Below are 21,120 nucleotides of genomic sequence, written 5' to 3' on the forward strand. Positions count from 1 at the left end.
GCTTTGTCTACAAGGATTTCCAAATTGTGTGTCATGACACATTAAGCGTGCCAGCTACAATGTGGTGTGTCATACAAACATAACAAGAAACCTCTGCGTCTATGTTAAATAAGAAACAAATCATGTATTTAAAAATATATAAATGAAAGGTTTTCATGAAACATGTTGTGTCTCCATACAGTTTATGCATGTGTTCATGAATTGGTTTACTCTCCAGATTGTGATTAAAATTGAATGACTGTGTTGCAAAATGATGCAGTTCTAAAAAGTATGTTAGCAACAGAAATGTTTGGAATGCTCGGCTGTTAAACAAGAACAATAAACTGGCACTGAGGATATAATGTTATCTGCTTTGAAGTGGATTATAGGGCAGTGTAGATGGATAATCCAGTTCAATGCAGATGTGGATTATTTGCTTTTATAATCTGGATTATATGGCAGTGTAGAAGGGGCCTGAGGGCTTTTCTACACAGACATATAACTCAGAATATCAAGACAGAAAATCCCACAATATCTGCTTTGAAGTGGGTTGAATCCACATTCCCCTATATTCCAGTTCACGGGATTTTATTCAGCCGTGCAGAAGGGGCCTGGATCTCCAGCCCAAATTCCTTTATTTGGACTGCAGGAAACAGAGGCCCATTTGGACCTCCCTGTACTTTGCCTCATTCATTGATTCTGGCAGGCGTTCATTTCAGATTAAGGAGAATCCAAATTACATTTTCCTCAAAGAAATTATCCAAGAACAGAGAGGTCTCTTGTGGTATCTATTTAAGAATGGACAACCGTATTTAAATCTATGGGAAATCTCTTTGGGTAGCCCTCACTTCTAATCTAAAGAGAGGCAATGGAAGGTTTTATTGCAAGCATCTTTAAATCGCGGGCCTCCAACTCCCAGAAGCCCCGGCCAGCTTGTTCGATGGTCAGGAATTCTGGGACTTAGAGGCTCAACCAGCGGGAGGGCAGCAGTTTGAGGATGCCTGCTTGATTCATACCGGAAGTCCGTTGAGAGCGACGTTCTATATTCTCATGCATCTGGAGGAAAACACCGGAAGTCGGGCCTGTTGCGTGTGACGCTTTTACGCTGAGGGACGCACGGAGGGGAGAACCGGAAGTGCGCCTGCGGGTTGCCATGGCGGACCCTGTGGATGAGCTCGCCAAACTCGAATACCTTTCACTCGTCTCCAAAGTCTGCACGGAGCTCGATAACCACTTGGGCATCAACGACAAGGACCTAGGTGAGTCCCTTGGCGGCGGGGAGAGACGGGCCTCCCTTTTTGCGCGTCTCCCGGAGCCTTCTGTGTCTCCCTCATCGAGCAGCAGAGCTCCTGAGTTTTTGTACCAGAGATTCCCAGCCTCTGCTCTTCCAGGTGATTTGGACTTCAGCTCCCAGAATCCCTCCTCGTTGGCCAAGGCAGATGAGGCTTCTGGGAGTTGAAGTCCAAAGACCTGAAGGACTCACTTTTGAGAATCTCTGGAAGGAATCCTTCTCTATCTATACCAGGCATGGGCAAACTTCGGCCCTCCTGGTGTTTTGGACTTCAACTCCTATAATTCCTAACAGCCCATAGGGCCGAAGTTTGCCCATGACTTATCTCTACTCTCATCTGCTGATGTTTGTGGGATCTTTTAATCCTGACCATCTGATAGTATGGCTGCTTGTTCCAAATACTGCAGACCTGAACACTTTTAGGTTTCGGATTTTGGAAGGTTTGTTTGTTGTTTATTTGCATATATATAATGAGGTACTTTGTAGATTGATTGTGTTTGTTGTTGTGTGCCACCAACCCATATCTGACTCATGGTGACCCTAAGGAAAAACTTTCTGGGGTGTGTGACTCACCCAATGGCTGAGTGGGCAATTGAACCCTGATCTCCAGAATCATAAGTCCCAGCTACACTGGCCATTTAATGCAGTTTCAAACCGATATTAAAGAAAGTGGTTTTGCTGTGCAGGTGAGTAGATAAGAAATCCTGGAAATAGTTTGAGGCTTGGAGGGTGACTGCACAATCCACAAGGCACTGATGCGTATTAAAGGGCTTTCTTTCGTGTCCTTTTTTGGCAGTTTGTTGTCTGGCCATCACAGTTTGAAACTAGTTTCAAACTGCATTAAATGTTCAGCCTAAGTGAGTCCATAATTTTTCAAGATGGGACCCATGTCTCACACAAAATAATTGTCCTTTCATATACACCTCACATACATAGCCTGAAGGTAATTTTAATACAATATTTGTAATAATTGTGTACATGAAACAAATTGTATCAATTGGAAAGCAAAGGGGCCAGTGTCTCAACCACTATCGCAACCATTATCTCAGCCACTATCTCAGCTACTCTAGTGGACAATTTTGGAGCATTTCCTATTCCCGGATAAGGGGTATTCAAACTGTTTTGTCACAACTTTCAGAGTTAATGCGTCTCTTTCCAGTAAAAAATTGATTGTAGAGTCATGCAAATTTAGCATACTGGTAATTTTTGAAGTATATTAAAAGAATATGTGATTTGGTCTTGGTCAGAGTAATAATAATAATAATAATAATAATAATAATAATAATAATAATAATAAACTTTATTCATAGCCCACCCTATCTCCCCAGAGGGGCTTAGGGCGGTTTCCAGACAAAAAGTGGCAAACATTTAATGCCATAATAAACAGACAGTGAGACCAAATCAAAAAATAAGTAAAACAACATCAATATAAACCTATAATAACTATCCAAAAATAAGTGCTTAAATGAACATAATGAATTTCATCAAACACATTTACAACATAATAAAGTCTAAACAACTAAAATGCATTAAAAGTATAGAATAGTTTACAGAGCCAGGATACTAGTTCATTTTATTGAACTGGCAGCTGGAAACCTCTCTCTCTCACACACACACCATGTATACCTAGTGGTGCTCATTCTTCGGTGTTTTGGATTTTTCTGTTCAGTTTTTTCATATCTAAGTATGGATTTCATCACTACACTTTGATATACTTTAAAATCAGTGGCCCTCTTCTCCAGTTTGAAACAGTTTCATAGAAATAAGAAAATTGCTAACTCTCTCCTTCTCATTTTTGTCCTCACTGTCATTTATATAATTTGATGAAACGTAGGTCTTTTGGAAGTTGTAAATTGTTCAATATGGAATAGAAGAAGATGCCAAAAAACTTTGTATTTTCATCTCTCTGTGTACGTTTCTCTACAGAGCAATACACTGTTTAGGGGGAGGAAGAGAGTTGTATGTCTTCACTATGAAACTTCCTCTTAGAGCAGTGGTTCTCAACCTGGGGTTTCCAGATGTTTTTGGCCTAGAAATCCCAGCCATTTTACCAGCTGTTAGAATTTCTGGGAGTTGAAGGCCAAAATCATCTGGGGACCCTAGGTTAAGAATCATTGTCTTAGAGGCTAGTGTTGTTATCTGTGTGTGTGTGTGTATATATATGTGTGTGTGAGAGAGAATGCTTTTTTGATTGTTGTACACCCCTCAATCAGAATAACATTGTAGCTGAGAGTAATGCATGTATAGTAGAGTCTCACTTATCCAACACTCGCTTATCCAACGTTCTGGATTATCCAACGCATTTTTGTAGTCAATGTTTTCAATATATCGTGATTTTTTGGTGCTAAATTCGTAAACACAGTAATTACTACATAGTATTACTGCATATTGAACTACCTTTTCTGTTAAATTTGTTGTTTAACATGATGTTTTAGTGCTTAATTTGTAAAATCATAACCTAAGTTGATGTTTAATAGGCTTTTCCTTAATCTCTCTTTATTTTCCAACATATTCGCTTATCCAACGTTCTGCCGGCCCGTTTATGTTGGATAAGCGAGACTCTACTGTACTTTGCACTAGTAGTTCTCTTATTGGAGAAGAGGGAAAATAATACTTCACTAACAATAGGGCTATTTTTCCTAATAAGAGTAATAATAGCATGTGTAATGGTGCATGTGTGTAGGAGTATTTTCTACATTTGTATGGATTCTTCTTTTGCATCACTCCTTTATATATTATACTAGCTGTGCCCGGCCACGCGTTGCTGTGGCGAAGTATGGTGGTATGGGAAATAAAGTCTTGAGGAATTGGTGGTAGTTAAGGTCAAGGGTAAAGGTTTTCCCCAGACATTAAGTCCAGTCGTGTCTTACTCTGGAGGTTTGTGCTCATCTCCATTTCTAAGCCGAAGAGCCGGCGTTGTCCGTAGACTCCTCCAAGGTCATGTGGGATGACTACATGGAGCAGCGTTACCTTCCCGCCGGAGCAGTACCTATTGATGCACTCACATTTGCATGTTTTCGAACTTCTGGGTTGGCAGAAGCTGGAGCTAACAGTGGGGGCTCTCTCCGCTCCCCCAATTCAAACCTGTGGCCTTTCGGTCCAGAAGTTCAGCAGCTCAGCGCTTTAACACGCTGCGCCATCAGGGGATATTATTTCCTAAAGGTTGTGAATATACAATATTTCTGATTGGGTTTTTTTGTTTGTTGGAGGCAAGTATGAATGCTGCAATTAGGAAAAATGATTAGGATGTAATGGCCTTGCAGCTTTAAAGCCTGGCTGTTTCCTCCCTGAGTGAATTTTTTGTTGGGAGGTGTTAGCTGGCCCTGATTGTTTCCTGTCTGGAATTCCCTTGTTTTCAGAGTGGTGTTGTTTGCGATATTTTATGTGCTTCTACTGTCTGTGGCCCTGAGAAAACAGAGGATTTTCCAGACTTTGATGATGGGAATACTTTGTTGGGAGGTGTTAGCTGGCCCTGATTGTTTCCTGTCTGGAATTCCCTTGTTTTCAGAGTGGTGTTGTTTGCGATATTTTATGTGCTTCTACTGTCTGTGGCCCTGAGAAAACAGAGGATTTGCCAGACTTTGATGATGGGAATACTTGGTTGGGAGGTGTTAGCTGGCCCTGATTGTTTCCTGTCTGGAATTCCCCTGTTTATTTCCTGTCCTGGTTTTAGAGATTATATTGTTCTGCAGTATTCTATCCCAGTAATTATTTCATATTAAAGTACAATCTCACTTATCCAACATTCGCTTATACAATGTTCTGGATTATCCAACGCAGCCTGCCTTTTCATAATCAATGTTTTTGTAGTCAGTGTTTTAAATTCATTGTAATATTTTAGTGGTAAATTTGTAAATACAGTACAGTAGAGTCTCACTTATCCAACATAAACGGGCCGGCAGAACGTTGGATAAGCGAATATGTTGGATAATGAGGAATTAAGGATAACCCTATTAAACATCAAATTAAGTTATGATTTTACAAATTAAGCACCAAAACATCATGTTAGACAACAAATTTGACAGAAAAAGTAGTTCAGTACACAGTAATGTTATATAGTAATTACTGTATTTATGAATTTAGCACCAAAATATCACGATATATTGAAAGCATTGACTACAAAAATGCGTTGGATAATCCAGAACGTTGGATAATCGAGTGTTGGATAAGTGAGACTCTACTGTAAATACTACATAGCATTACTGTGCATGGAACTACTTTTTCTGTCAAATTTGTTGTATAATATGATGTTTTGGTGCTTAATTTGTATAACGATTACCTAATTTGATGTTTAATTGGCTTTTCCTGAATCCCTTCTTATTATCCAACATATTCACTTATCCTGCCGGCCTGTTTACGTTGGATAAGTGAGACTCTACTGTATATTGATAATCTTATATTATCTGCTCAGAACTGGATTATCTGAGGCCCCTTCTTCACAGCTGTATAAAATGCACACTGAAGTGGATTATATGGCAGTGTGGACTCAAGATAATCCAGTGCAAAGCAGATAATATAAGATTATAAATGGGTTATATAGCTGTGTTGAAGGGCCTTGAGTCTACACTGCCATATAATCCTGTTCAAATCAGATAATCTGTGGAAGAAGCCTAAGTGAGGCCTAAATCTGCCTGTCCCCTAACTGAAGCCTGGCTGTCCCTTGGCTGGTTGCTAGGCAACCAAGTGGGCAGAGATTAGCCCTCTAAACTGGCAGCAATTGGATAAAAAAATTATTGCTCTCCCTCTAATTAGGACTTTATTTTTCTTTTCTTTTTGTTGTATCAACCTTGAGGCGTGGATGATGGGTTGTGTTGTCAAATTTTGAGGTTGGGGGGCCTGTACTTTTGTTGTTTTGTGAATTGCCGTGATGCCATCACTCTTTTATATATATAGATTTTTCTCATTCAAACACTCAAATCGTCTTTCTGCAGTAGTAGAATATTTCTTAAAAAGTGTGTTGTCTTTGTTATAGTAACAAGAAATTTAAGAATACTAGTCTAGAGTTAACACATGCACTTTGCCAAAATGTGGATAGTTGACTACACACTGTCTGTGTCTAGGAATGTCTGACTGACAATTGCAGCCGATGAAAAACTATATTTGTTGCAAAAGATAACAGACTCCTAGCTGGGCCAGGTAGTAACTCCAGAGAGCAGATTTAATCCATTGGCAAAGGTGTGTGCAACACGTGATCTCCATGCCCCCAGTCCATTAATCCCCCAGTTCCTCCATGCTATTGATTTTGTTGATGAAATTTACTGCAGGTTAGTAGAAGATAGTAGTTTCTTTTGTATACTGCCATTTTTTTTTTTACTTCTAAAGGTTTTCTAAAGAAAATGCTGTTTTTGACAGTAGAATTAGGGTAGTGGGGAATTGTCTCCAGAACCTGTGTGTGTTACCTGCTTTTGTTTTAATGAGCATGTAACCCTGTAAAGAAGAACCCTTTTACATTGCTGTTATTGCACCTTGATACTGTTTTAACTGCCACAGCTACATCTTGTGGTATTTTAGCATTTGTATTTCATTGAGCCACTAGAACAGTGGTTCTCAACCCATGGGTCCCCAGGTGTATTGGCCTACAACTCCCAGAAATCCCAGCCAGTTTACCAGCTGTTAGGATTTCTGGGAGTTGAAGGCCAAAACATCTGGGGACCCACATGTTGAGAACCACTGTAGTAGAATTACCAGCATCTTGCAGAGAATTCTAAATTTTTCATAGATGTAAAAATCACAATTTCCGTAGGGTGAAACCACAGTAGTTGGAATGGAATAAATTTCAATTCATGCTCAATCTAATGCAGCTTCCAAATACCAGTTCAGCTCTGTTTCACATGAATTTGTTGATAAAAAGAGAGAATATTACTGATGAATATTACCTGATGAATATTACCTGATGAAGGTAAAATTATTACCTGATGGACGTAAAATTATTGACGAGAATATTACCTGATGAAGGTAAAATTATTGACATCCTTTAAAACAGTGGTTTTCAACCTGTGGGTCCCCAGATGTTTTGGCCTTCAACTCCCAGAAATCCTAACAGCTGGTATGGTAAACTGGCTGGGATTTCTGGGAGTTGTAGGGCAAAACTCCTGGGGACCCACCGGTTGAGAACCACTGCTTTAGAACATCAGGTACCCTACAAATAATATTGTATGTTTACTCCTTGTGAATTTAGAAAATTTATAGAATTTTGACTGAAGCACTGGCAACTGAAAGCTCCAACATCAATTAATCCAAGTTTATAATTCAGCTTTTAAGGGTCTCTTCAAGGTGCAGATCCTGTTTCTTACCTAGGTCCAGCACCTTGGATAGCTCCCATAAAGCCAACCAAGAGGTGGGACAGATTTATTCCCTCACAGAGATAGGAGGCACCAGACACCATTAGACTGCAGTGCATTTTGAAAGACAGCTTTTGGACCAAACTTCCTATAAACCACCTACTTCATTCTGTACTTTATTGCATGTTATTTATCTTGTACTGAAAGAGTGTAGAAAATGTATTGTTTTTGTGCCATCTTGAAACTGCAACATAGAAAATAAAAATGTGCTATAAGTTATTACATACTTCCAAGATAACCCTATGAACTTCATGGAATGAACATTTGGCTTGAAGGTCATACAGTACTCTAAACCCATGCAATAAGCAGTCTTAATTTATATAATACCTGCTCGTTGTGTTAGCAAGAGACTACCAGAAATAGGAGTTATGTGCTGCTTAGGTGTGTGGGATGAATAATTATCCAAAGCTAAATATTCTTTGTTCTACTCCTGGCTTCTTAAACCACCTTGTGTTCTAAATCAAGGTTTCTTAAACCTTTTCCACTGGTGACTCCTTTCTGCCCAAGAAATTTTTATATGACCCCAGGTAGATAAGTATATATAATAGGTATAAAATCGAACATTTACTGATAATAAATCAACACTTGCAAGGCTTACTAAACAGGCTGGTTTTACTTTTTGTGGAAACCTTCCATATTTTCCTTGACCCCAACATTGATCTAAAGCAGTGGTTCTCAACCTATGGGTTCCCAGAAGTTTTGGCCTTCAACCCCTAGCTAGTAAACTGGCTGGGATTTCTGGGAGTCGTAGGCCAAAATATCTGGGAACCCACAGGTTGAGAACCACTGATCTAAGGTAGCACTATTTTGCATTGGAACCCACAGTTTAAAAAGCATTACAACATATTGCATTTCACTCATATTGTGAACTACTTTGGGTCTCAGTATTTAGAAAAAGATGGGATATAACCTTTCAAAAAGGCAAACGTTAAACAAATAAATGCACTGGTTTGGGAATGTATTTCAGCAGGCAAGTTTTGACTTCCTCCAAATGTGGATATTTAAGATCTTTCCTGTACCAAGATAGAACTATGTAAAATGGATGCCTGAGCCAATTTAGACTAATCCTTTTACCTTTTTAATTTTTATCCTTTCACTTATTATTTCTGTTTGCAGCTGAATTTGTCATAAACCTTGCAGAGAAAACCACAACCTTTGATTCATTCAAGACAGCTTTGGTGAAAAATGGCGCTGAGTTTACAGTAAGTAAAAGTTAGAGCTAGTGATTCTATTGGTAACAAAATTGCAAAAATAATTGGTTGTTCTTGAAATTTTATTTCTTTATAAAAATGTTATTTTGCAGGATTCCCTCATCAGCAACCTTCTGCGTCTTATCCAGACAATGCGACCTCCTGCAAAACCTTCTACTAGCAAAGGTAAATGTTTTTGTCTTAGTGACTAATAGAAGCATCTCAAGTATGTGAAGATAATTGTTTAATATGGCTGAGGATGTTGAGTGCATCTGCATTTAAGAATTAATGCAGTTTGATATCACATTAACTGCCATCTTACATTGCTGTGTTACAGTCTAATGATTCCATAGCATACACTCTAATGAACCATGATAGTTAAAAGTTGGTTCAAACTGCATTAATTCTACAGTGTAGATGCACCCAATGATCCAACTGTTAAGTTTTGAATTAGAATTCAGAAGTTGGCTTTCTACTCATTAGAAATGTAAAATTATAGAACAGTTGTGGATTGAAACAAACAAAGAAAATCAGTTCAAAGTAGATAGACTATAAAATGATGGGATAAAGCAAACCTCTTTTGCACAGAAGCAAGATTTTGGAGTGCTGCAGTTCCATTTTAACGTCATGCACTCTAGGCCTGCAAAATGGCCCCACGGACGTTTTAGGCTTGCAGCCAAAATTGTACTCCATTAGCAGCTGTGCTTCAGTGGATACATTCCTGATATTCCCCAGGACATGACTGTCAGAAATGATCTTGGCACTTACCAAAGGAAAAACATCTTCTAAAGACAGATTGGCAATGATCCTTAGAATCTATGTGGCACAGCAATCTGATAAATTGAGGGTAATGCTTGTTAAAACCTCATTTTGATGGCTGGGTAAAGAAGTTCCAGAGGCCAAATTTAGCTTATGATGGTTGTTGTTTCTCCTACTACTTCCCTTAGTGTACGGATGCTACATATAGTCTAGAAATTAAACTATAGAATGTATCTCGTGAACTAAAACCGCATCAAAGTAGACTGAGACTCAGATGGTAGTAGAGATGTTTATAGTAAATAATGAAAACATATTTTAACTGATCTGTTGTTTTTTTTATTTTCCTAGATGCTGTTAAACCAAAAACAGAAAAAGAAAAGTTAAGAGACCTGTTTCCAGCCCTTTGTAGGCCAGATAATCCCATTGTCAGGGTAGGTGTGTGCCTTTTTTCTTTTGTTTGGGGAGCTATCAAAAGGCAGGGATAATACCCACCAAAATAATAAAATAGCAGAGGAAAGAAGAGTAGATGGAGTTGGGCAGGCAGGAGTAAGCATTCAAGTGGAGGGCAAGGCTGTGCAGCTTGTGTGCGAGAGGAGCAAATAAGGAAAAGAGAAAGCTTTTATGAAGCTGAAATGGAAACTAGACAGTCTCAGGCTTGGAAACAGAATTGAAACTGAGTGAGCAACAAAATCTTTTCAATCCCAAGTAATTATATACACCTTTCGGGGGGGGGGGGTCGTTTAGACATTTCTGCTGTCTAAAATGGATGGAGATTTGAGTTAGGAAACAAAACTAACATTGTTATTTTAATATTATCAGCTATTAAATATCTGAATAATTTTTCTAATAGCTCAAAGTACGTTAAACTGAAATAATAGTGGAAGGGTTTTTTTAATGTTGTCCAAAGTTTTACTGAAAAAATATTGACTAGAATGCAGTACAGTTCATGGGATATACATTCTTGAACTTACAGTAGAAACAAAAAACTGTGGAAAAGGGTTATTGTCGACAATAGTATTGAAACAAACAACTTCTACTGGAAGTCACCATTGAGTTGGGTAAGAGGAGCTTGCTAGAACATTTCTAGAGAGGTATCCTCTCTTGGAATTTGCTAAATGGTCATCTGTGGCTGAATGGCCATCTATTGGGAGTGCTTTGATGGTGTGTTCTCACATGGCAAGGGGTTGGACTGATGACTCTTCTGGTCTCTTCCCACTCTGCAATTTTATGAAATTCTCTAAGGCAGTAGTTCTCAACCTGGGATCTCCAGAAGTTTTTGGCCTTCAACTCCCAGAAATCCCAACAGCTGGTAAACTGGCAGGATATTTGTGTGAGTTGTAGGCCAAAAACATCTGGAAACCACTGCTCTAGAGTACCTGTGTGATAACATTCAATAAAAGCATACCATAGAATTTTTTAAAATAAAAGCCACTTGTAATGTCTTGTAGGACACAGCATGGCAGTATTGACCTCTTTATGTCTTCTCAAAAGTAAGTGGGAAGCATTTTGAGCAAAACACATGAATAAAAATATGTGTCACAATGAGTTGCATTTGCACCCTCTACACCTCAAGTAATTCTCTTTGCACATTATTTTCAACATACCTCAATGCGGAATATATATTAAATAAAAATTATCTTTGTGCATAAATATTTGTGTCCTATGTGTGTTCCCCCAGTGAACTTAATTCCAACTTTAATTTTAGATTTGATTACCATTGCATTGATTTTAATTGCCCATTATGAACATCTGTATTTGCACAGTGTTAATTTATTTTGTCTATGAACCTGTGTATTCTAAAAAGTAAAATCTGCTCTGTGGAAACTCCTTGTTGCTATCTTTCCCTGCTACTGTTTTTTTTCCTGGCAAATGAATCTTCAGATCTAGGAGCAATTCTGTTTTAGTAAAACTTCTGCCAATGGATTTGAGAGAGATGTTGAAATGGTAGGCCTGTTGTGTATTCAGAGACCTTCTCTTCTTTTCCTTACAGACAATGCTGGATGAAGATGATGTCAAAGTGGCTGCTGATGCCCTGAAAGAACTGGAAGCTTTGATGCCAACAGCAGGCAAACAAGAGAAGCACCGGAGCAGTGAGGAACGGTAAGTTAGTTAGATCACATTTTCTCAGTAAAAAAATCAATGTGTGTTCAGAACGTATAGATCTTGATCAGCTGTTTTGCTTCAGGAACAAAGATGTGTCAGGAATTTGTGAATATGCTTGGTGGTGAGTCCGAGATTAGAGTGCAGCCTACTGCCAAGAGAAGCAATATAAGGATGTTCTTTTTGTTTTCTTAAGCAGTTGTCAGCATTTTACTCTGTTAGAAGCTGCATTTGGCTACTAGTCTAATTTCTCCTGCTCTTACTAAATCTGCCATGCTGTGCAGTCTTATGATAGACTAACTGAGCAGAGGGTGGCAGTGACATTTTAAAAAATTAACTTTCCCCCTTCATGCACCTTCAGTTCTTGTTTTTTCTGTTGATTCCTCAGAATTCTCCTTTAATCCATTCTCCAAACACCACTTTTTTGCTAGAATTGGCTTCTGCAACAGAGAAAAATTGTAGCCATTTCTCACCCTCCTTCCCTTTCCCACCATGGCACTGTTTCTTTAAAAGCAGTTTTTTTAAAAAGAAAGGGAAGGTTTGTGTCCAATAGTAACTAATAGTTGGAATAGGTTTATTTTGGGGTGGGATTGATCCTGTATGAACACTGACTTCTAAACCATGAAAATGCTCAAATAAACTGGTGTTGGGAAAGAAGATTGGCAGGAGCAAACAGGGTGGGTATCTTTGGAAAGATGAATGTAGTATGAATAGATGAATGTAGTATGTACCACCCTGTAGTCATAGGGTGGTACAGGGAATGAAACACTAGGACAAGTTGGAGTATTGTGCTGACAATGGAACCAATATTTTAATTATGAATAGATGTTGGATTGGAGTTGAGAGATAAGGGACAGAGTTTTGGGAAAATATCATCAATGTTTCCTAGTTATGTATGATAAATTGATTTCTAAAAAGAGCCATTCTGAGACTTGGAATTGTGGAAAGGGGTTTACACTGGAATCTCATTAAAGGGTCTTTCAGGTTCTGGTTTGTTCAAAGAACACACAAGGCTTGCTTTTCTGCTGTGACTTCTGACTTTGTCCTTCAGTTTCAACCCCTGCTTTCTTCCAGTGCTCTGTCTCCTTGGCTCACTCCATGATTCCTAGATTCAGATAGCAGATGGCTTCAGCAACATAATATGAGGGTGGTGGAAGATGACATTGCCCTGTGGAACTCTAAAACAGGAATATCAGTGAGCATCAGTACATCTCCCTTATGTCATCTTCAGAAAAATGTCCCCAAAATCCAATCAGATTTAAATATATATATACGGTGTGTGTGTGTGTGTATACATATATACATACACACACACACATATATATATACACACAAACAACATACATACAGATACTGAAAGAACTGAAGAGGATCAGCAGAATACATTTCCCATGTTCATTCTAGAATAGAATTATTACAGGCACTCCCCAATTAACAAACATCTCACTTACATATGACTCCTAGTTACAAATGGGGGTGAAACAACAGGAAGTGAGAGAAATCTACCCCTCAGAAGGGAAATTCACTCCTGAAAGAATTGTTATGGGGAAATAGTGTCTCCACTGAAGCTTTCCCACCAATCCTTGTTTCCATAACAACGCAAAATTTTCAAAATCCAATTATAATAGGGACAAAAAGTGAGGTGAAATCTTCTGAACAGGGGCATAAACTTTGCAGGGGTGTTATCCCTTCCCTATACTATCCAAAACTAAAAAAAATGGCTGGGGTTACACTTAAAAATGTACCTGTTCCAACTTACATGCAGAATCTATCTTGCCTATAGTTGATTAAGGTGCATTGATGCATGAACCTATTTGGAAGCTAGATTGCAGTAGTTCAGAAAATCCATTTTGTTCAAATATACCTTGATCTAATAGTGCAGAGAAATGCTTGAGAAATGATCCCCTACCACCATCTTGCCCCTGCTTAAAATTCTTTTCTACCTAAACTGGGGTGGGAAACTGCTACATTTGAGGGGCCACATTGGCCATCCATGGGACCTTGAGGAGCTATCCATCAACATGTCCTTCCAACCTGATATATTCCATGGGTTTGTTTATCTTTTCTTTCCTTTTAACAAAAATGCCCCTCTTTGGCGGGGTGGGGGTGGGGGCGTTGAGCACATTCCCATCCCCAACCTAAGCATGATCTGTTACATAGGGCAATATTTAAGCAAATAAATGATAATGTGGACTTTTAAAATCTACATCCTGTGTATGAGATGTGATTCATCCAAAGATGGTGACTTCTGGGAGCCATAGTCTCGCTAATTAATTGTAGTGTATTAACATGGCCTCCGAAGAAAAGTGGATGTGAATGTGATCTTAATACTTGTTGTTGTTAGATCCAAGAAAAAACACAGGAGTCGCAGTCGTAGTAGGGATCGGGATCGAAAACGAAAGCGGAAGTCTTCCTCTCGCTCCCGTACAAGGGATCGACATAAGGGTAAATCCAGATACCGCTCCAGGAGCAGAAGCCCCAGTTGGGACCACAAGGAACGAGAAAAGCCTGCAGAGAAAGCCAATGAGCGATGGAGGGATAAGCATGTGGACCGGCCCCCACCAGAAGAACCTTCCATTGGGGACATCTACAATGGCAAAGTCACCAGCATCATGCAGTTTGGCTGCTTTGTCCAGCTTGAAGGTCTCAGGTAGCTGATAAAATGTGGCTGTTACCTTTCATTTCTATGTGCTGCTGATCTATGCAAATCTGAAAAAGGGAGCAAGGAAGACATTTAATTGTACTGAGCATTGTCCTATCGTACCATATAAAGTAACATAATTCAGTATTTTTCCATCATTTTATCAACTGTTATGAATTATTATGATTATACAGAACTACTTTCAGAGAACTGGTTAACTTTCTTCATTCTGAAACGTTAACTTTGTTTTACTTACACTATACTTACTTTTGCAGAGTTAGATCACATGTTTTGGTGAAAACAAACCATTTTAAGTGCTCTCCACTTGAGAGCACTTTAGTTTAAAAAAAGAAATAAGCATATACTTCTTTGCAATGTAGCCTGTCCCCAAAATACTTCACCATTAAGCCTCAGCCTCTAATTTCAACAGAGCATTCAAATGCATATCAAGTTATCATATCTCCACTTTTTCCATTTTTTCTAATTTGCTAAGAGTTTAACAGGTTCAGTATTCCTTTATTAAAACTTTCTTAATAATTTTTTAAAAAGTATTCTTTTATTAATGGATGTTTTTCAGAAATTTTTAAATTTCTCCACCATGAATTTATGTCAAATTGTGTTTTCATATAGGGTCTTGTCAGAATACAAATGAATTGTGAATAACAGAAAAAAGATATCCAAGGAAAACAACAAATATGAATACAATACATTATTAAAGGCCCTTTCCTATGAGCAATCAATTCTCAAAGACCTTCCAAAACAAAAAGTCCTTTCCTTGCTTTTAGGGCTTTGTTGGTTATAGCCCTTCATGGGTGATCCTTTTACTGTGGGTAGAGTTGCAGTTTAAAACATTAGGAATTTTCAGCTTGAGGTACAGCAAGCATTTGCTGACTATTTTCACACTTGGATATTTCATGTTTCCCTTTAGAAAGCGCTGGGAAGGATTGGTCCATATTTCAGAGCTACGCCGTGAGGGACGTGTTGCTAATGTGGCTGATGTGGTGAGCAAAGGACAGAGGGTCAAGGTCAAAGTGTTGTCCTTCACAGGCTCTAAAACCAGCCTCAGTATGAAGGTAAGAGAAGCTCTTCCACTCCGTGTTAACCTATATCCCTTCTGTTTCTGCTTCAGTCCTATTACCCCATTTGACCTATTTGCCATGCTATTCCTGAAACACCCTTTAAGAGTGTCCTCCTCAGCCAAGCCATCTTAGGCTTCCGTTGTTCCTGTGCTGCCTCATCTCTCTTACAGTCACCATTCATCACTATTCTTTTCTTTGGGTTTATAATATAGATTCTGTTTTTCGTTTGATCCAAGAGCTGAGGGGTATGGTCAGTAAATTTTACTGCAGTCAATGCCAAACTATTTATTTTCAGCAGTTGCCTGTTTGCTTCTGGCACTTTCAGTAATCAGCTGTTGAAGATTAATGCAATGTTGTAAATAAGTTTAAAATAAAAACAAAAACTACCATTTACCTCTTGCTCCCATTTCTTGGGACTATGGTGCTAGGATGCTGTTTCTGGCCCTGACTTGAAATATATAATCCTGCCCTGCAATGAATGTCTTGGGCAATACACTAGTTATTTAATCTGCCTTTCCCTCTCTCACTAACAGTTTTAATGAAGTGGATATGAGTGGGAGTGGTCAGGAGTCTGTTGCAAGAATCATTCTTATTCCAACAGTGCCTAATATTGACCCCCTAATATAACAACCAGCACAAACAGAAACTGCTATGGTCAATATGAAGCATAGTCATACCCTTTTCAATGTAATCAACTGTTATGCTGCAGGCTGATTACAACATTAGATGAATTTAAAATGTTTTATAAAATAAAGCTTCATTTTATTACACCTTGTGGGATATGTGTAACTTCTGATTGCATTAGGACGTAGATCAAGATACAGGGGAAGATTTAAACCCAAACAGACGTCGGAACCTTGTGGGAGAGTCAGAGGAGACAGCCATGCGAAATCCAGATCGGCCCACTCACCTCTCTTTGGTCAGTGCTCCAGAAGTTGAAGATGATACACTGGAGCGGAAACGTCTCACTCGCATTTCAGACCCAGAGAAATGGGAGATCAAGCAGGTAACAATTTCTGCTTCAGGAACTGATCGCTCATCGTATTCTTCAAGTCAAATGGAAGATTTAGAACCTGTGAAATTATTTGTAAACTTTTGGGCTAGCCGCAGAATGCATTAGCAGCCACAATCCGTGCTTTCTAAATGCTTAGTTGAGCTTCCTTCTGTAACCTTTGAGACCATCAGTCCAATTATCTGCAGATTTCAGTGACATCTGCTCTGACATGTCAAAGTGCTCATTTTATTTAAGGGGACATGGTGGAGTTGCTACATACAGCCCTTATCCTGTGTACTTCGGTGGCATCCATGACTTGAAGCTTCTTTTACCAACTCACGCCGAGTCTGACCTCTATTTTCCATATTAACAACCAAGCTAGACTACTACATGTACTGTGTTGTACATGAGACTTCGTTTAATACTAAGAAGCTAAATATGATCTGCAAAGATTCTTTTCTCTTGTCTTAATATGTCATGAGTGGCAACAAGGGCCCCTTTCTGTCATGAGCCTCAGATTTGGAATTTAAGTGCTTCCTTCACTGCCTTTCCAGAAGTCATTGCAACAAATAAAACATACTAAAAATCATGCCCATTACCATGTAGTGAATGGGGGCTTTGTTCTGAAATGGGAAATTCTGATGTATGTATTCATAGAAGGTGCCAGACCTATTCTTAGTGAATTTGTCAGATCTCCCTTTTTAAAAGTCATTAAAGCTGATGGGAGTGACTAGATCAGTGGCTCTCAACCTGTGGGTCCCCAGGTGTTTTGGCCTACAACTCCCAGAAATCCCAGCCAATTTACCGGCTGTTAGGATTTCTGGGAGTTGAAGGCCAAAACATCTGGGGACCCCCCAGGTTGAGAACCACTGGGCTAGATGGTCATGTTTATGGAAAGGGGACATGGAGTGCAATATTTGCAGACCCTTGTAAATCAGCAGTTGTAGATTGTCTCAGAAGTTCCTATTTACTCGAGTTCTTGTACAAATTTAAAGAGGATGGTAGCTTTTATTGCAGCATGCTGTGTCCAAAACAAGATAAGCATTACTTTGTGCTGAGTTTGAAAATACTCTCCTGTCATCTATCCCAGATGATCGCTGCAAATGTACTTTCCAAGGAGGAATTCCCTGACTTTGACGAAGAAACAGGAATTCTCCCAAAGGTTGACGACGAGGAAGGTAATGATAATGCTGAGTCCTTTGATAGTCTATACAATTTGTACACACTGAATTCAGGAGTTGTAACAGAGGTCCTTCCCTAAGTCATTCTCTAATGCCTTTGTGTGTATTGTGGAGGGGCGGGGAGTATTTTTCATTATACTTTCTATATCTGTTCTATAGCCCAAAATGGGGACTTCCTTTAAGAAGAATGGGTGGTGGTGGTGAGGAGTTGGCATTTTCTTTGAGGTGTTTACAGGCTGCTAGGTGCCAATCCATCTATTTGGAAAAGAAGGGGAGAGCTTATTAAGAAGAATGAGAATACTTTATTTGACATTGTGATATACTTAGAATGAAGTTTTGATTCTGCCTTTTAGATGAAGATCTGGAAATTGAATTAGTAGAAGAGGAGCCACCATTCCTTAGGGGGCATACGAAGCAGAGCATGGACATGAGCCCCATCAAGATTGTGAAGGTAAAGGAATAACTACTATTAGTGATGAAAAATTAGGAATGTGTATAGAATCATAGTTTAGAATTGGGATTTGTTGCTATTGAGGATTGTGAAAAGATCTTCTAGTACCACAAGTGCAGCTGACAATAAAAGAACTGGTTAATTTGTCTACTAGAAATTCTTTCTGTTCTCCTATTCATCTTCCACCTATTTCACTAATCATCATTGCTATGGCTTCTGTGTTCACACCAAATTTAGGAATCCTCAGCATCTCCTCTGCTAAGACCTGTCTGCCTTCTTGCCCAAGACTTTGCTCTGATTTTTTTGTCTCAATGTTCCATTCTTTTTTCTCCCTTTCCCTTCCTATGTCAATTCCTAAATCCCTTTTTCTTCTCCTCCCATCCATAATTAAGTCTGAAATAGCTTTCACATCCTTCTTTTCTTTGCTTGTCTGTAAATAGAAGGAAAAACCTGATTTTTCCAATCAAGCTCTTCTCATCCTTCTAAGGATGAAAAATGAGGTTGATTTTAAGAAGGCCTGTTGTGCTTTAGGTGACAACGGCTTCTTTCACAGGAGCACATTAAGTTCTGAAGCAAGAAATAGAACATCAAGGTTTTCCTTTGTTAATTCCAGAATCCTGATGGCTCTTTGTCTCAAGCTGCCATGATGCAAAGTGCCCTCGCTAAAGAGAGGCGAGAATTGAAGCAAGCTCAGCGGGAAGCAGAAATGGATTCCATCCCCATGGGACTCAATAAACACTGGGTGGATCCCCTTCCAGATGGTATGTCAGATCATTTTCTAACTTTATTTTGGTTATTTAAAATGTACACATCATCTTCTGAGATGTTAATTCTTTGTGTCCTTATTTAGCAGTAACATTCATGAAACGTATTTAGCAAGCCTGCATAGACTGAGGCTGTAGAATACATTAACAGAGAATTACCTTCCTGTTGTGAAATATTTGAATTCTTGAAATTCAGTCCCTTCCACACAGCTGAATAAAATCCCACATTATCTGTTTTGAAGTGGAATATATGGCAGTGTGGACTCAGATAACCCAATTCCAAGTAGATATTGTGGGATTTTTCTGCCTTAATATTCAGGGCTATATGGCTGTGTGGAAGGAAGGGTCCTAAGAGAAACACATCCCTTGGGCTGTATACAGACCCAATTGTCTTTGTGGCATAGGGCAAAGCAAGTACTATTTTTGGCCCCCAAATTCCCCCAGACATCTTCTCTGGCAGGCATGGCAAATGTTGACCCTCCAGGTGTTTTGGACTTCAACTCCCACAATTCCTAAAAGCTGGTAAGCTGTCTGGGCATTCTGGGAGTTGAAGTCTAAAACACCTGGAGAGTCGAAGCTTGCTCAAGCCTGATTAGAGGTTGCAGAGACTGACATTTTTGCTACATTCTTATTCCCCATGGGCCAATTTAGGACATTTTTGTAAACAGAAAAAAGTCACTTCCTGTTGAAAAAAGACTTCATGTGAGTGTAAAATGCACCTGAGTTCCCAAACATAGTAAAAATGCAATCATGCACATTAGAGGATGCCCAGGACAAGTTGGAGATGATGATGATGATGATGATGATGATGATGATGATGATGATGATGATAGAGAGGGGGGGGGGATAGAGTGAGAGAAACAGTAGGTGCAGTACGCCATCATCTCCTGGAGGCCAATGTGATAGGTAGCCTCTAACTTCCACCCATGGTCTAGAACAGTGGTTCTCAACCTGTGGTTCCCAGGTGTTTTGTCCTACAACTCCCAGAAATCCCAGCCAGTTTATTAGCTGTTAGGATTTCTGGGAGTTGAAGGCCAAAACATCTGGGGACCCACAGGTTGAGAACCATTGGTCTAGAACAAGTCAAAAGATCTTATGAAGAACTGTGCTATCTCATGATTCTTGCTCTGTTCTTTTAAATATACTACCGGTAGTCCTTGATTGTTAGCCACCTTTATTCCCCACATGGAAAAGACGAGGTATAAATAATATGTATAATAACAATAAACATTTAGAGTTTAATAGGCCTAGCCTCTAAATATTTCTAGGTTTCTGCCTAGAAAATAATGGTTAGTCATTAAGGGGAATCAGTGATCTTTTGGTTTGGTCTATCAATACAAAGTGAGTTTCTTTTTTTCCCTTTTTTTGCCCCGAGTGCTGTTCAGAGACCCCTCTCCACGTATATGAATACACCTCACCCAGTTGTATAAATAGATCTCAGCCAGCATGCCTCCAACATTGTCGCCCATCCGCTCCTAGCATAACTTGTCTTGAGCTGAATATTCACAAGCTACTCATATACAGTTATGCACAAGCTCATTTTGGCAATGTTTTGCTCAGTGGGTCTTTGTTGGGAGAGTAGCAGTAGAACTAGTTATATGTCATCAGCTTGAAAAATGGTGTGTATGCCAGAGAGGGAAAATTATGTACTATTTTTCTTTATGTTTCTTTTTCTGTTGCATGAATCCATATTGTCATCTCTGTTCCCTCCAGGGGGTATCTCTTTCTATTTTACTGCCTATATATATTACCAAAGAATAGATTGAGTTACAATGTTAATTGATTTTTATTTCTCTCATTCCCAGTGGATGGAAGGCAAATTGCTGCTAACATGCGGGGTATCGGCATGATGCCCAACGATATCCCAGAGTGGAAGAAACATGCTTTTGGGGGCAATAAAGCTTCTTATGGCAAAAAAACTCAGCTGTCAATTATCGAGCAGCGGGAAAGTCTCCCTATTTTCCGTCTGAAGGATCAGCTTATTCAGGTAAGACTTGAAAAGACTTGGTTTGAATTGTGCCAAAGCACCCTCAATTCCAGCCACCTCCGCTGTTCTAATTTGTACCAGAGACATCACTTCTGTGCCAGATTCCAAGAGTATATAAAGAATATTGCTTGCCTATCTTTAAATTCTGCAAGTAGAAAACCCAAAACTTCCAGTTGGTGATGATGATGCAATTTAATATGTTACTGTCTTTTTTATTTAAAATATCCCCAGTAAATTGCACTCCAGAGAATAAAACAGTACACAATAAGATGAATAAAATTATTCAGTGAGACTTGTAATATATAAACTTGAAAGGCGTCTACATAGATGAAAATGATCTCTGCACACAGATTTGCTGTTACA

At 39.1% G+C, this 21,120-nt stretch overlaps 1 protein-coding gene across 1 annotated transcript in view; it reads left to right on the forward strand.

Annotated features, from left to right (window-relative positions):
• Positions 1 to 1,081: 1,081 nt before the first annotated feature.
• Positions 1,082 to 21,120, forward strand: part of dhx8 (DEAH-box helicase 8) — a 32,087-nt gene continuing 12,048 nt past the window's right edge. Inside the window, exons 1-12 of the mRNA XM_003222381.4 lie at positions 1,082 to 1,238; positions 8,728 to 8,813; positions 8,915 to 8,987; positions 9,909 to 9,991; positions 11,551 to 11,660; positions 14,005 to 14,310; positions 15,230 to 15,374; positions 16,186 to 16,386; positions 17,465 to 17,552; positions 17,909 to 18,006; positions 18,620 to 18,767; positions 20,576 to 20,757. Of these exons, the coding sequence (XP_003222429.2) occupies positions 1,133 to 1,238; positions 8,728 to 8,813; positions 8,915 to 8,987; positions 9,909 to 9,991; positions 11,551 to 11,660; positions 14,005 to 14,310; positions 15,230 to 15,374; positions 16,186 to 16,386; positions 17,465 to 17,552; positions 17,909 to 18,006; positions 18,620 to 18,767; positions 20,576 to 20,757 (1,626 nt within the window). The 5' untranslated portion in view covers positions 1,082 to 1,132. The remainder of the gene's footprint in view (positions 1,239 to 8,727; positions 8,814 to 8,914; positions 8,988 to 9,908; positions 9,992 to 11,550; positions 11,661 to 14,004; positions 14,311 to 15,229; positions 15,375 to 16,185; positions 16,387 to 17,464; positions 17,553 to 17,908; positions 18,007 to 18,619; positions 18,768 to 20,575; positions 20,758 to 21,120) is intronic.

Source organism: Anolis carolinensis, chromosome 6 (assembly GCF_035594765.1).
Source record: "Anolis carolinensis isolate JA03-04 chromosome 6, rAnoCar3.1.pri, whole genome shotgun sequence".
Classification (NCBI taxonomy): domain Eukaryota; kingdom Metazoa; phylum Chordata; class Lepidosauria; order Squamata; family Dactyloidae; genus Anolis; species Anolis carolinensis.